Below are 15821 nucleotides of genomic sequence, written 5' to 3' on the forward strand. Positions count from 1 at the left end.
ATTTATGTAAAAAAAAAAGATGTGTGCAAAGGGAAATAGGAGCAATCTTATGAAAGACTTGCAACTCCAGCATGGTATAAATGTGAAGCAGTGCAGTGTTTTTGACTGGTTGAGCAAAGTTTCTGCTGCTGATGTGATTCCGCAAAATACTATTTTGTCCTCGTCCAGTGAAGGAAACATGCCTTATCAAAATAAATGAGTTCAACAGTGTGAACTTGGGGAAACACAGGAAATTGCAAGGCGGCTTCTTGCCCGTGGCAGTTTTTAATCTCTCTTAATTTCTATCCATAGATGCTAGTCAAGCTGCAGCCATCACTTGCTCCAGTGGCAGCGAGTTGAATCAAACTCCCAATCCCTTCAAAACGTGCAAAGCTGTAAGCCTGTCTCTTTTGGGAAAAATGTTTCCTAATGGTCACTGCTGAATATTTAAAAATGCAACTGATTACACCATCAGATATGTTACTTCTGTTTTCCTGAGGGATGGTTTTCATGGTTTCTCAACATTCATTTTGAAATAGGTTGGCCCCGTATGATACTTCTTGCTGCAGAAGTGGGTCTGTGTATGTGCCTGTGTCTATTACTTACTATATATCCCGGAGCACACATACAAGCTCCAGTGATGCCGTCACAGTCGGCTCCGTTAGCGCAGGCACACGGCTCCTTGCAGCCCTCGCCATAGTAACCAGACGGACAGGTCTCGTTGCAGTAAAGCCCCGCCCATCCCGCTGCACAGGTACACTCTCCCGACAGAGGGTGACAGCTGAGAGGGCAGAGAGATTAGAAGTCGGTAGGACAGTCAAGATTATACAGTACAATGTCTAAATCTATTAGGACTTCTTATATGGAGACTGAACACTATTGTTCCTGTCCTCAGAAAACCTTCCCTCTACAAAATGTCACCTTTATAGATTTTTGGAAAAAGTCGTTGGTATTCACACTGATGTCCATGCATTATTCACAATCTGAACTGCATTTTCAATGGGTTAGTTTAGTCTCTGTCAAGGGTCAAGGGTCATGAAGCATGGGGCAGCACTAGTTGTCAATCACAGTAAAGAAAAGTCAAAATAGTAGATGTCAGGTAAAGGATGACATTCCTATCTATCTCACTCTCTCTCTCTCTCTCTCTCTCTCTATCTACGTATCTATCTATCTATCTATCTACCTATCTATCTATCAATCTATCCATCTATCTAAGAATCTATCTCTAATTCGCTATCCATCTCTAACTCCTGACTACATTTTGATTGAATGGCTTGAACAAGGACACCTAACTCATGAAAACTCATGAAATCACATTAGAGAGAGTCCTTCTCAGGTTCAAGTTCAATGATGTATGTATCTCTAATAGCAAATTTTTTATGATTGAAATAGGGGAGAAAGAGTTTCACACAAATTGCATGACACTGCAGGGCAAATACATCCAGTACTGTCTATAACTGCACTTCAGCTCTTTTCCACCAGACATTTACACTCAAACAAGAGAATTCTTGACCATGACCCTCCTCCTATTCATGCAGTATCAGACTCTCTCTCTTTCTCTCTCTTTCCTTTCCAGCAACATACTGTTTCTGAAGCCGCAGGACTCGAGCGACAGTCTTCTCTACCTGAGTGTGTTTGAGGCGTTGCAGGGACAGTATTTGTCACAGATGAGGCCGTAGAGGCCGGCAGGACAGAAGCGGTCCTGGCAGCTGGGGCCCTTGAAGCCCTCGTCACACAGGCAGGCCCCGTTGATGTGGTAACACTTGGCCCCGTTCTGGCAATCACACTTGTGGGCGCACTGCGGCCCGTAAGAGCCGACCGGACACTCATCCTGGCACCTGGGGTGGAATAAAGAGAGTGAAGGAGGTAAGACAGTGAGAAGAGGAGTGAGGGGGGTGTGAGGTGTTTGGATGAGTGTTTCCGGCTAGACAGTAGCTGAATAAGAAACAGAGGTGGGGACTCAAGTCACATGACTTGGACTCGAGTCACAATTTGAATTGCATGAGACTTGAGTTGATGCATGAAGAGAATACTTGAGACTTGACTTGACTGTACTTTGATGACTTGAAAAGGTTTGTAAAGTCTTGACAAAAGATCTTGTGTTTGTGTAAATGACTTAGATTGAAAGTGATGAGATTTGTTCCACCAGACGACTGAATTTAAATTCTGTTTTCTGAATTTGTATGGAATGATTGAATTTATTGAAGTTGAAACTGATTATAGAAATCAAACTCATGATGCTCTTACCAGGTTTTTATCCTATTAAAACCATATTGCATTGAAAAGTCCTAGATAGTTTAGTTTTCTTTAAGATATTAAATTGATACTGGACTCTTGATTTGTTCTGACTTGACTTGGTGTTCTACATTTAGACTTGAGACTTGACATTAATGACATGGACTTGACTTGGACTTGACTTGGTAGTCTACATTTAGACTTGGGACTTAACTTGAGACTTGTGCCTCAAGGCTTGAGACTGACTTGGGACTTAAGCAAAGTTGACTCAGTCACACCTCTGATAAGAAAGCTGCTGGATAGGGCTAATAACTATGTTGAGCAGTAAATTAGTCATCTTCTGAGTGTTAGCTCCTCAAAAGTACTAGCAAAGATTTAAGCATTGTGAATGTTGAGCCCATTTTCCACACAGCGCTCCCTCTCTCCCTTCTACAACTTGCTGTGGATTTTTACATGTTATTATCAAAGAAACTATTATCATGTCACTTATTTCCTGACCTCTAGACCCGATTCACTGTCATTCACCTCCAAACGATATCAAATCCAAATATCTGAGGTGGCAAACTAAGTGTAGTAACGTAATCCATGGAGGACATGTGTGCGTCTACCAAATCTTTTCCAGGCCTGAAGCATTAAAAAAAACATTGTTTTTGAAAAGTAATTCCTATCCAAATTAATTTGAACATTTTTGAATTAACATGTGCATTCAGAAAGCCCTCATTGTTGAACGGGGCAACAGAGATGGGGATGTCTATTCTGAAAAAAAAAACCCTCTCCAAATGCTAACGTAGCTCAGTCAGTTTCACCCACAAATCGCACCACGATCTTTGCTTCCACGGTCTTTGTTTAAATGGGAAGTCCCGCCTTAGACGGCACTTCTGACCAATCAGTAACATCCTCAATGCCTGGTTACATCCCGCCTCATTTCAAGCCTCTCAGCTGGGGAAGAGAGTTTTTCTGCCTCAAAGTACTGTTGTTCCTATGAAACGGATTAGAATAAGCTGCTTAGAGGCTAGTTTTATTCTTTGTGTAGATGCACAAATCAGCCAGACCTAATGATAATAAAAAGCTTGGTTCTTATCTGCTTTAAGAGAACCTTTACAAAATATTGGTCAAATGTCAGACATCAACAAAATCACTCTAACTACAGGTTACTAGAAAATAAGAGGAATTTCATAAGGCAGAGAGGGCTTAACATTCACCAATCACAATGGTGGAATTATACTTTAAGCACACATTTACACTCAAAAGAATGATTGATTATGTTTCTGTTACCTGCCAGTAAATACTGCTAGCTTATTACACACTAACAAAGAGGACTCCGTTTTCTTCTCGGATGACATGTGCTCCATCATCACGTTCAGGCACACCATTATAAGGTCAGCAGGCGAGACATTATGCTGAGACCCTGAGTGGTGCTCAAGGTTAAAGCTTACAAAGTGGCTATATGAATTATAATGAGCACAATTTGAAGCCGAAGTACGGGCGTTGAATAGAATAAAGAAAAATTGGTTAAGACGAGTTAAAGCCTGAGTTAAGCTGACGTCTCCGCATCATTCTCAACACGTCCGCAACCGAAGCCATTAAGAAATAGACAAATCACTCAATTAAAATGGCCCAGTGTGGACTTCTGTTTTGTGTCACGTTTAAATCATGCCGACTTCCTCTGGACCCTTATCTCGGCTAATTCCATTAGAACGTGGAAGGGGTTGGAGAGAACTCAATCTAGGAATTATTCCATGTAGGCTAATTCACCTGTCTGGGGCCTAAATGAATGGAGGTAATTTGGCTCAACTGAGAATAACGATGGAGAGAGAGAGAGTGGGAGTGAGAAAGGGAGAGAGGGAGGGAGAGGAATCAGAAAAAGAGTTGAACGGAGAGACCGGGGTTGGAGAAAATCGTTTCCAACTAATACACAATGTCTGAGATGAAGGTAATAAAGGAGAACGAAAGATTTCAATTGACTCTTGACTAAAAATCTCCCACTGGTTTTTTTATGAGGGGAATTATACTTGTCACATGGCGGCGGGGGGGGGCATGAGTGAAATGGACAAGGAAAGAGCAAAGAGCGCGACAGAAATATGTAATCATTAAGGAGGAGGAGGGAACAGGAGGAGAGAGCATTAATAATAACTTTAACTCCTGAAAACCACCGCCGGGTTCATACCTGCGTTCAAAGACAAGTTCAAGCAAACATTATTATTTTATTTTTTTTTATTTCATTTCTCTTCAGCATGCAACCAAAGCGTTCATATTCTGTTCACACACACAACCTGTGTCCACATCTCCAGGTCCGTCAGTAAAGTGCTGTAAATTCACATATTAGCCTCTTCAGTTTTCACATATCTCTCATATTGTTATATTCTGCATATATTAATAGTATTTTCATAATGATTCCACTATTTCATACTGTATACATACTGATACTTTTATACTTTATAACATTATGTTTATATATACTTATATTTTATATGTATAGCACATATTTCTAATTCAGTAATCCATATTTTAAGTTAACATCTGTAAAGTAAATGCATGAACAACTGTAACTCAATCCATACATGTTAGTAATCCATACTTCTCTCCTCATATTTCCCAATCCAGTGTACAAAACACTGCTTACGCTTGTGCAACCCCACATTTGTTTACAGTCTATTTTATTGCTTTATTATTAGTTTTCTGCTGTATTTATTACTCATTACACAGTATATCTAGTGTGTGCTTATATTTGTCTTTTTCCCTACTGAATCCTATTGATATTTGCTGCTGCAGCGAGCAAATTTCCCCACAGGGATCAATAAGGTTTCATCGTGTCTTATCTCATGAGAGTCCCTCTTTCATACCGTACCTCTCTCCGGTGTAGCCGGCGGTGCACTGGCACTGACCGCTGATGTGGTCGCACAGGCCGCCGTTGCGACACGTGCACTCCTGGGAGCAATTAATGCCGTAGGATCCGAACGGACACGGCTGTGCACACACCGAGCCCTGAGGACGAGCACAGCGGTTACATGCATCAAACATGTGAGTAGAATGCGATCGAGACAGTGATGAGAGTAAGACAGAGCCCGTGTAAACACCATAGTCTGATTATATTAATGTGATTATGGTAACACTTTACAATAAGGGTACACTAAGTTAAGGGTTAGTTAATGCTTAATAAGGGTTAGTTAATGCTTAATGAGGATTAGTTAATGCTTAATTAACATTAGCATTAGTTAACTTAATTAACAGTTAACTAATGTGTAATTTCCTGATGGTGTTCATGTTAACGAAGGTATTAATTTATATATTATTTAATACTTTATAAAGATTACTATTAAATCATGTATAAATGAATACCTTCGTTAACATGAACACCATTAGCAAATGATTACCAGACACATTAGTTAATTGTTAATTAAGGGTTAGTGTACCCTTACTGTAAAGTGTTACCGTGATTATGCTCTTAGTTGAAGTAAGCGTAATCGCAGTAACACATCGAGTGAAAACCGTGTATCTCTAAAATGTCAACTTCTCAAGATCTAAGAAAAACCGCCTTGTTTTTAGCTTGATCATTGGATTTTTCAGTGTATCCAGTGGGATTTGAAAGGGTTTAAAATAAGACCAAGGGTGGTAAAATGTTCTCATCTCATAGAGGAAAATGTACTCCCTCAACTGAAGTTAAAACATGAAAATCACCAAGACTAAAGTTATGTATGAGTACTCTGATTTCACTCACATTAATAGACACCAGTCAGGACATGTAAACAACTTAGTCTTATTTCTTGAACTGTGGTCAACTTGTGTTGTGTGGAGGTGAAAAGGAAGTGCGGTCTGTACTGGGCTACAACAAGATGGCGGGCGGCAGGAGTCGACACTTTGAAGAGACAGAGTGTGACGCGTGTTGCAGCACACGGATATCATACGGCTTTTATGCGGGCGTAACCACCATAATGGTCACATTTTTAGTGACAGTGTCAGAAAAACTAAAGGAGGAATTTGTAAAGAAAATCAACTAGCATGAAGCAGCAGGGTCTGAGTGGAAGATTAGGAAATTAGGGTTAGACTGACATCGTTGTGCCGATATATCGGGGCGATATTGGATATCGGATATCAGTCAGTAGATGTCATCCACCTTCGATAAGATGGAGGTTCCTCCCTGACCACAGCTGCATAAAAACAGTCTATAAAATCTGCAATGACATTTTTTTTCTTTGCAGGTTTTATTTATTCATTTAATATTTTAAATGCTTTTTGTGAATTCATTCTTCATTCAAAAGTGGTAATCTATCCAAGAGTCTCCCTGCCACTGAATAGGTGAAGAGAGTCTGGGTTTCAATGGAGAGTTTTAGTGTCCCATGACGGTCTAAATGCTGTTCCAGAGGCTTTTCCACACTGACAAGAATATCATTTTGGAGGGGAAACACTGAAAAGTTTTGGTTTTTTTTACACAGAAATTGAAACATTAAAAACGGTAACACTTTACAATAAGGGTACATTAATTAACGGTTAGTTAATGCTTAATAATAATTAACCTTAATTAACAGTTAACTAATGTGTCTGGTAATCATTTACTAATGGTGTTCATGTTAACTAAGGTATTAATTTATACATTACCGGTATTTAATAGTCATCTTTACAAACTATTAAATAATGTATAAATTAATACCTTAGTTAACATGAACACCATTAGTAAATTGCACATTAGTTAACTGTTAATTAAGGTTTAGTTAATTATTATTAAGCATTAACTAACCCTTAACTTAGTGTACCCTTATTGTAAAGTGTTACCTTAAAAACTATTGAATATCAGCGCAAAATATCAGCTGTTGGCAACTTCAATGCAAAAATGTCGTTAACGCCATTGGCCTTAGAAATTCCACACTGGTCGAACCCCAACAGAAATACAGGTTAGTGGAGGTTATGGGTGTGGTGTGGGTGTGGTGCAGGTCGTACCACCCAGCCGGCGGGACAGGAGCAGTCCCCCGTGACGTGGTGACACGTCCCTCCGTTCTGACAGGGACAGCGGTGCTCACACAGCGAGCCGTGGCTGCCGGGCGGACAGGGCTCCTCACAGCTGGAGGGAACGAAGAGGACAGACAAACTCTAATCTCTTTGAACCGTCAAGGTAAACTACTGATTGCATCACTGTTAAATCTTAAATTGGTGTTAAATGCTGACAAGACCAAATATATGTTATTTTCTAGAGCAAGAGATACTAATTTTACAGGGTTTGTTGAAATACGATTCCCTTGTTCCCCTGGGACATTTTCAGTCAAAGATATCAACTCTGGTTAACCTTAATTGCACCTGTTTTAAATGATGTACTTGTGAGGATGGACTGATTTGTGTGATTCTCTTTTTGAATTGTCTTTGTTGTTTGTTTATTTAGTTGTTTATTTATTCATTTATTCATCAATTTCCTCTTTCGTGTTATTTGTGATTTTCTCTACTTGTAATCTCAGCACCACTGGAAAAGAGGGTCTCAGCCCTCAGTGTGTCTTCCGAGAACTAAATAAAGGCTGATTGATTAGACGTTAACCATAAACAGGGAAAATAATAGTGACAGGGACAGCAAAATGCAAAAAACAGAAACAAGGACACACATGTACATTCAAATCCTATTCAAATTACTGTATTTCTCAATAATCCAGCAATGATGCCATGACATTATGACGGTTTTACTGATCTGAGTGGTGCAGATTGTACTTTATAGGATACCGATATAATTGTGTAAATTTTGTCCAATTTACTACTGTTGGATTTGTTGGGTAACTTTTCATGTACTGTTTATTTCTGCCATTTATATCTTGTGTGTACTATCTTTGCAATGTTTGGGATTTTACTTAACTCTCTATCTACCTGTAGTATCAGGTGACGTCTTCTGATAGGTATTTGTAAGGTGTATCTCTGTATGCACTCACGTCACATGCGGCGGGCATAAACGCCATGGGAGCCATTTCTAGTGTGCGGACTCTATCTAATCTTGTAATAATTGACTGTTTTTCTGTCCAGCACCTAGTATTAGTTTGGATGTGCGTGCTTTTGTGTATCTGTACTCAATAATCCAGCAACCCATCACCACATTTCTGACTAAACACCTTATAACATGACTCACACAGGAAGACAGACAGATAGACAGACATACATGCAGACCAGACAGACAGACCAAACAGCCACTCACAAGGCCCCGGTGTATCCCGGCGCGCAGAGGCACTCTCCGGTCTGGTGGTGACAGGTGGCGCCGTTGAGGCACTGGCACTCCAGCAGGCAGCCCTTGCCGTAGAAGTCGGGCTCGCACGGCTCCTCGCAGCGCCAGCCCTGGTACCCGTCGGTGCACACGCACGCGCCGGTGATCGGGTTACACTTGGCCCCGTTCTGGCACTGACAGCGGTTGCTGCAGTGGGGACCCCAGAAGTCGCTCTCACAGCCTGGACAGAAGAACGACTACAGTAAATAGATAATTCAGCATCGCATAATGCGTCGATATCTGTCTGCCTGTTGAGGTCTGAGACCGTGGAGGGTGTATGGATATCTGAAAATGAAATAAAGCAGCACATGAGAGTATCAACATTTAATGCCAGAGCTTTTATTAAAGATGCATGAGGCAACTTTAAGATAGAGAGGAGGAGAGGAGAGGAGAGAAGAGAAGAGAAGAAAGGCAAGAGAAGAGGACAGGAGAGGAGAGAAGGGGAGAGAAGAGAAGAGAAGAGAAGATAAGGCAAGAGAAGAGGACAGGAGAGAAGAGAAGCGAAGAGAAGAGAGGGCAAGAGAAGAGGACAGGAGAGGAGAGAAGGGGAGGAGAGAAGAGAAGAGAAGAGGACAGGAGAGGAGAGAAGGGGAGAGGAGAGAAGAGAAGGGGAGAGGAGAAGAGAAGAGGACAGGAGAGGAGAGAAGAGAAGAGGACAGGAGAGGAGAGAAGAGAAGGGGGAGGAGAGGAGAGGAGAAAAGAGGAGAGAAGAGAAGGGGAGAGGAGAGAAGAGAAGGGGAGAGGAGAGAGGAGGAGAGGAGAAAATAGGAGAGAAGGGGAGAGAAGAGAAGAGAAGCTTTATATCAAGGGTAACTAATTACATTTACGCTTCTAACCGAGGAGCTTTTTTGTGTACTCATACTTTAGTATTTTTTAACGTCAGTAATTTTACTTTTACTTTTATTTTCGCTGAAGTATTGCATAACTACATTTTAAATCATCCATTACTGAGAACACATTTTGTAGCTCTCCATAAACATCAGAAACTGGACCGACGTATATTGGCCAATTGTGGAGCCATTGATAGTGAACGATCAGTCAGCAAAGAAGAGAAGAATAATCTGTCTTTACTTGCCTTTCATTAATTTAAAGTTTTTTTATTGTTTTATTCCCTTATTGTTTTACTTCTCATTGCACTTATATTTAATTCATGTCAAGCTTTGTTTTATCATGCGTTTTATTCTGTCTACTGGTTTTATTTTTTGCTATTTTTCTTTTTCAGTTTTATGTGAAGTTTACTGTACACTTTATACTGTGCTTGTACACTTTATTTTGTAATGTCTAATTTTTCAAATTAAAAGCATCTAGTTTGAACTCTGTCCTCTTATTATGTTAGAATTGCATGGAAAAGATCACATCTAACAATGTTCTCTTTTCTAAAAAGTCACTTTTTGCTTTTTAACTTTTACTCTGAGGACATTTTAAATGATCTGCTTTTTACTTTTGCTTTACACCACTAATTTTACTTCTACTTAAGTAAAATTTCAGCAAGGCAACAGCGCCTCTACTTGAGTAGGATGTTTTAGTACTCTTTCCACCCCAGCTTTGTTTGTGTTTGGAATTTTGTCTTGGACGTATTGCTGCTGCTGTCACAAGAAACATCAAAACAGGCTTTAACAGATATAGACAGACAGACATCAAACTGAGACAGTCCAGACATGTACAACTTGAGTATTACCCTGGGCCTTAATGGATTACTGGCACTAATTTATATAACGCTATAAAAACACAAAACCAGTGTGTACCAAAGTGCTTTACAGAATAGAGGGGTTACAAAACAGAGAAAAGGGAGGCAGACCATGGAACATCATCAGCAAAATTAAGACGTAAGGGAAATAAGAGGTTGGTTAAAAGCATAAAGTAAGAGCAATAGAGCATAAAAGAAGATGTCAGACAGTGTGAAAAGCCAATGAATAAAAATAAGCTTTAAGAAGAGTTTTTCGACTGATTCGGCTGTTCTGATGCTTTGGGGAAGTCTTAAACGGGACCTCGAGACCGTCAGGAGCCCCAGATCAGAGGAGCCGGGGGACCTGGCAATATTGTGTGGGGTCAAAAGATCAGAGATACACCCAGGAGCAACACCGTGTGCAGCTCCAAAAACAAACAGAAAGATTTTAGAAGTCGATTCTGCAAGTCTTCTGAAGGATTTTGAAGTCCCATTCTCATCAAAGGGACGAGGGAGGCAGAGGATCTAACGTTGGTGAGTCCAGCTTTCTCTGGACGGAGCGCTCACTCACTGCTGTTTAGAAGACAGTTTGGATTTTGGCTTTAAGTTTCGATTCAGCACTTCTTGTGGTTGGAGAAGTGCCCATACCTGACACCAGAAAGTCATAGGACAAGCATCTCAATTAGTGGGATGGGGCGATCTTCTCTATTGCAGCTGCACTTTGTGATTTAGGCTGGTAAGACAAGTGTATTTTTACATGAAAATCTTGCCTATTGCAGCTTTCCAGTGTTTTATTTTATGTCTTGAGGTCCATTAAAAGCTGTTTGTGTGGTGTCGTGTACCAGAAACACAGTCACTGTCATTTTTACACATTCATTTTCCAGCCTCTCTCTGAGCCTTACCAAGAACAGGCTGTTTCCGTTGCTGTGTCTTTAAGGCTCATTGATATTAATGACCCCTCTGTTCTGATTGGCTAACCGTTTCAAGAGTGAAACGTGAGACACCGCAGACATGGCAGCTACAGACAGCGACAGACAGCGACAGGTAGGGAAAACTGTCCGGTAATAAACAATGACAACCGCTCAACCGCTTTGAAAAATACGGAAGCCGAGAACATCCATGCTTGCAATTATTTTTTTTAATGCCGTTATCTCGAGATCACGAGTTGAAGTTGAGTTGAAAACAAAAGTCGCTTTCTCGTGATAAATTATCTCATTATCTCGAGAAATCGGCCTTTTGTTTTCTCGAGATAAAGAGATAAATTATTAGCTTTGTTATCTCAAGATAACGAAATAATGAACTTGTGATCTCGAGGTAACGGCATTAAAAAAATAATTGCAAGCACGGCCGTTCTCAGCTTCCGTAGAAAAAAACACTTTGTTAGCCTACTATTTCTTACAAAAATGATAATGAGCGAACCTTTGTGACGCCACAAAGTTACAGAAGTCCAAAGGGCTCGTTTAGAGGCTCGCTTTTCCAATATGGATTGTGTGGATTTAGTTGCCGACTGTGCGTTTTGATACTTTCATAATGTTTAGATAGCACATCCAACTCCTTGGACTTTTAAATTAATTGCATCTGATTCAGCAGGCTAAAATAATGTACCTTCAGTTTATTTACAATGTCATGGATTAAAATCTCTCACAATCTCTCTTTCACTCTACACAATAGGCTACAGCAAGAATACAAAACATTCACAACACCTTTCCAATATTGAGTTGCACTGCTGTTGGCAGAGGCACAGACTGTTAATGTGTTGAAAGGTTTCCACGGGATGTTGGGCCATTTTGACTCCAGTGCTTCCCACAGTGTCAAGATGCCTTATAGTGGATCTTTATTCTGAATAGCTTGTTTCATCTCATCCCACAGATGCTCCGTTGGATTGTGGATAAGCTAAATTCACTGTTATTATTTGAAAGTAGTTTTATGGCATATGGCATTATCCTGCAGTAAAAATCCATCTACTCACACTGCTGCCATGAATGGATGCACCTGATTGGCAGTGATGTTCAGATATGCTGTAGCATTCAAATGTATGGAGGTATATAACATCTGCAAATGTATAAACGGCGATGCAAAATGAGAACTGAAGGCATAAATAGTCATTCGTAGTCATAAATTAAGGATTTCATTTGTAAAACATGGGTTACAATCCTATGTATAGATTTACAGAACTGCCTTTGGGTTGTCAAATTTTTACGACTGAACCGTTTCACAATCTCGTTTTTTTTTTTTGTACGTACGATTTGTTTTGGGGGAAAATATAGCTCTACAGACGTTGCTCCACTTCTATCCAAAGATGTGAAATGAAAACACCTCAGATCATCACACCACAAACATCAGCCTGCAGTGTTGACATGCAGCATGAAGGATGCATGGATTCACGGTCTTCCCATCAGCGTCAAAACAGCAGAAACTGTGTCATCAAATTCAGCATTTTAATTCTGTAGGCCACTGCTTGCTGGAAGAAGTGGTGGATTGTTATTCGGCCAATATTGTATAGCCTGTGTTTTTGTTTCAGCTTTCTTTGGCATCTTTCATCAATGAGCCTTTTCCGGCACTGGCCCTCCCTTGGCTGGTTGTACTTTGGTATTTCAGCGGACTCTTTCTTTAACCTGCCTCCTCCTCTTTATCTACACTGATTAGAGTGGATTTAACAGCAATTCAATACGGGATCTGGATTCAGAAATATATCACAAGTCTGTTAGTAGATGAATTGCTGGTATAAATCAGGACCTGAAGACATTAGATGAAAACAAGTACAAAAGACGGGACATTTTATTGTATATTACATCATCTCAGATAACATAAATCAAAGCACTATTATCTTTTTGATATATGCTCGCCAGGGGTACTGCACTCCCCAGAAGGGAAGTAAAGCGCAGAGTCTCTGTGTGCCAAGAGCTCTGAATGAATGACCCAAAGATAAAAGGAAGAAACCCTGGAAATGGCGGAGGAAGGAGCCGGAGAGAGAGAGAGAGAAAGAGAGAGAGAGAGACGAGCAAAGTTGTCCAGACTTATGGAACTTTTCTTCCCTGACGTGGGTGGTAGTTTCACAGATACTACAGTGTTAAATGTTTCATCAATACTGAGCACAGTGGTGGACAGAGGCATGAGCAGACAAAGCATAAATCAGACTTTTCCACCTTACCTCTCTTCCTCTCTCTCTCTCTCTCTAATTTACCATCTCTCCTTCCCTCTGTTTTCTATCCATCTTTCAATTCCGCCCTTCCCCTCTCTCCCTCCTCTCTCTCTCTCTCTCTCTCTCTCTCTCGTTCTCTCTCTCAGAGGGGAGTTCTCTTTATTTCTCTTAACTAGTGAGCCAGCATAGTCAAATCCTTTATCCTCTCACAGCCTCAATTATTCAGCAGCAAAGAGCCCAAATCAAGTGACTAATGACTTTGATCAAGAGCTGCTTGCTGGCACCGAGCAGAACTTTCTGCACTAAATTAAGAGCTGAATAATATACTTTGGCATCGGCTAACTCTTTTAGGAACATTTCTAGGTTTGTTAATGGTATAGTCACTCTTTGCCAATAATCTAATCTGAGCTTGCTCAAGAGGTTTTGCTCTTTTCTCTCTCATGTCTCAAAAAAAAAAAAATACCCCTAGGTTGCGTTCTCAAGCTTGCAATTTCTTTCAGTCGTAGTTTCTTGAACTCAGGCCAATGAGCTTCAAAGGTTGTCAAAATCATACGGCAATAGCTGACCATGATTGTAAATGAAAAATCCACCCGAAAACACTTTACCACTGTTAAAGCTATCGGTGATGCATCCCTGGGTCCATTTAGTTGTTTGGTGGTGTATTTTTCTTTTTCCTGTGTGAACAACTGGCTAGACACAGATGATGTGACGTCACCTCCAGATATTTCCAGCAGCTACAATGTAGTTTGATATCAGAAAATGTTTCAGCGATCTAAAAACCTCAGCGGGAAACATCAGGTTTTGGTGTCAGTCCCTCAGCGAGGGCTTCTTTCTAGACATTTTGCACCAAGAGACGTTCAACAATCATACAGGGAGAAATCCATCGTAGAAGAGGAGAGAGACCAATTTCTCCACCCACAGGAGCAGGAGAGAGACCAGAATGCAACACAGCCACAAGACACTTTTTTTTGACTGGAGAAACTTGGTCTCTCTTGCTCCTACTATGCTATCCCTATTGTACCTCTTCACCTACATGTAAAGCAATTACTGCAGCTGTCTGTTCATTCATGAATGAGGACAAAACATGCCATGAACCTATGATCTATATTCTATGTAAAGCCTTAACAAAGAAGGTCTTATCCTGTTTAAAAAAAGGTCATGTTGCATTGTTGGCATGGTCAAATGAAAATCTAGCTTCACAAAAAAAAGCAGTGGTTTTCAGATGGTTTTGCTGTATGTTTGTGGACAAGTGACATGGTTGCTAAGCACAAGATGGCATCAAGAGTGAGGCTTTAATGTAATATTTAACATAAATGTAACCTTGTGAAGAGATGCCAGGAACAGGGGAGGAGGGTGTGTGATGATAAATCATTATAGATGATGTTGATAAATCCATTGACATATACCGGTGATGATGATTGCTTGAATAATTAGGTATTTGTTTTCTTTCTTAGTGAAGATTATAGCTGCAATTGTGATTCTTGGGATCTTTAAAGGAATTCAATAAAGAACAACCGTAACCCGGTAACAGCGTAGTTGATGGAGCAGCAGTTAGAAGCTGTCCAGTATAATTTATAAGTTTTCACATTCACATACATTCACTGAAATATTGATGTTTAAAATTTGCTATTTTTAACGCGACAACTAATTCGAAAATCCATAGACAGCCCTCCTACGCAGGAAGACGAGCGTTCCTGACGTCATGAGATTTCCTCATTACAGAGGAACCCAACAGCACATGAAACCTGACTTGCTATCTGCATTAACTGGCCAAGATTTAACATGAGAGGAGACTGAAGAGAGGTCTGAACCTGAAGGAGAGACAGAGAGAGAGAGAGAAAGAGAGAGAGACATGTACAAAAACTGAGTTAAAAAAAAAAAGTTAACAAGGAAAGAGGAGCAATCCGCTGGTATAATCTACTCCAGCAGGGAGAACTATGTCTATCTCCATGAAGGACGCCACAGCTTTTAAGGCTCAGTGGAAGCCATGCTGATCTGTTGCACAAGCCACAGGACGCCATCATGAGTCAACACAGGAAACACAGGGAACACTTCAGCTTTTTTTTGCCACACACACTGCTTAAACTCTGACAATATGCAGGCCATAATGTCTTTAAGTCAATACTACTGTATACTGTATCATGGCTTATGACTTAGTTAGGTTTTCTCAGTAAAGACACAACAAACACCATGTTTTTCTACTGCAAATTGCTGCGATGCTCTAAGGAGCTTTTCAGATTAGTTCAGTTTTTAGACATAAAGCAGCAAAACAGGTTTTTGGAAGCATCAGATGGCACACACAGGAAGTCACAAATCACGGTGAGAGTGTAAAAACAAATTAAAAAGTTAATAACCCTAACAACATTCATCATTCATCGTCTAATGGTGGTTTCAGGAAATTGTCACCAATATCTAGACAAACAATGTTACACTAGAAAAATACATTATTATAGGCTACATTATTACATGGCTTTGCGGAATACTCAATTGGCCAATAAGTGCATTCACATCTCTTCATATCACTCCGCAGTCAAGAAGTCTTTTGTTACTATAATAATTAACTGGTGACA

General features: G+C 40.3%; 1 protein-coding gene across 2 annotated transcripts in view; it reads right to left on the minus strand.

Moving 5' to 3' along the window:
- The window catches only part of LOC139656776 (multiple epidermal growth factor-like domains protein 11), a 95924-nt gene that overhangs the window by 34000 nt on the left and 46103 nt on the right, over window positions 1-15821 (minus strand). For both annotated transcript variants that reach the window (XM_071534398.1, XM_071534397.1), the window contains exons 5-9: window positions 8378-8624; window positions 7150-7270; window positions 5063-5199; window positions 1605-1817; window positions 586-760 (exon numbers count right to left, since the gene is read on the minus strand). In XM_071534398.1, the coding sequence (XP_071390499.1) occupies window positions 586-760; window positions 1605-1817; window positions 5063-5199; window positions 7150-7270; window positions 8378-8624 (893 nt within the window). The remainder of the gene's footprint in view (window positions 1-585; window positions 761-1604; window positions 1818-5062; window positions 5200-7149; window positions 7271-8377; window positions 8625-15821) is intronic.

Source organism: Centroberyx affinis, unplaced genomic scaffold (genome assembly GCF_046629955.1).
Source record: "Centroberyx affinis isolate AG114_WGS23_722 - 3 ecotype Tasmania unplaced genomic scaffold, CSIRO-AGI_Caff_v1 ptg002536l_1, whole genome shotgun sequence".
NCBI classification, from domain to species: Eukaryota; Metazoa; Chordata; class Actinopteri; order Beryciformes; family Berycidae; genus Centroberyx; species Centroberyx affinis.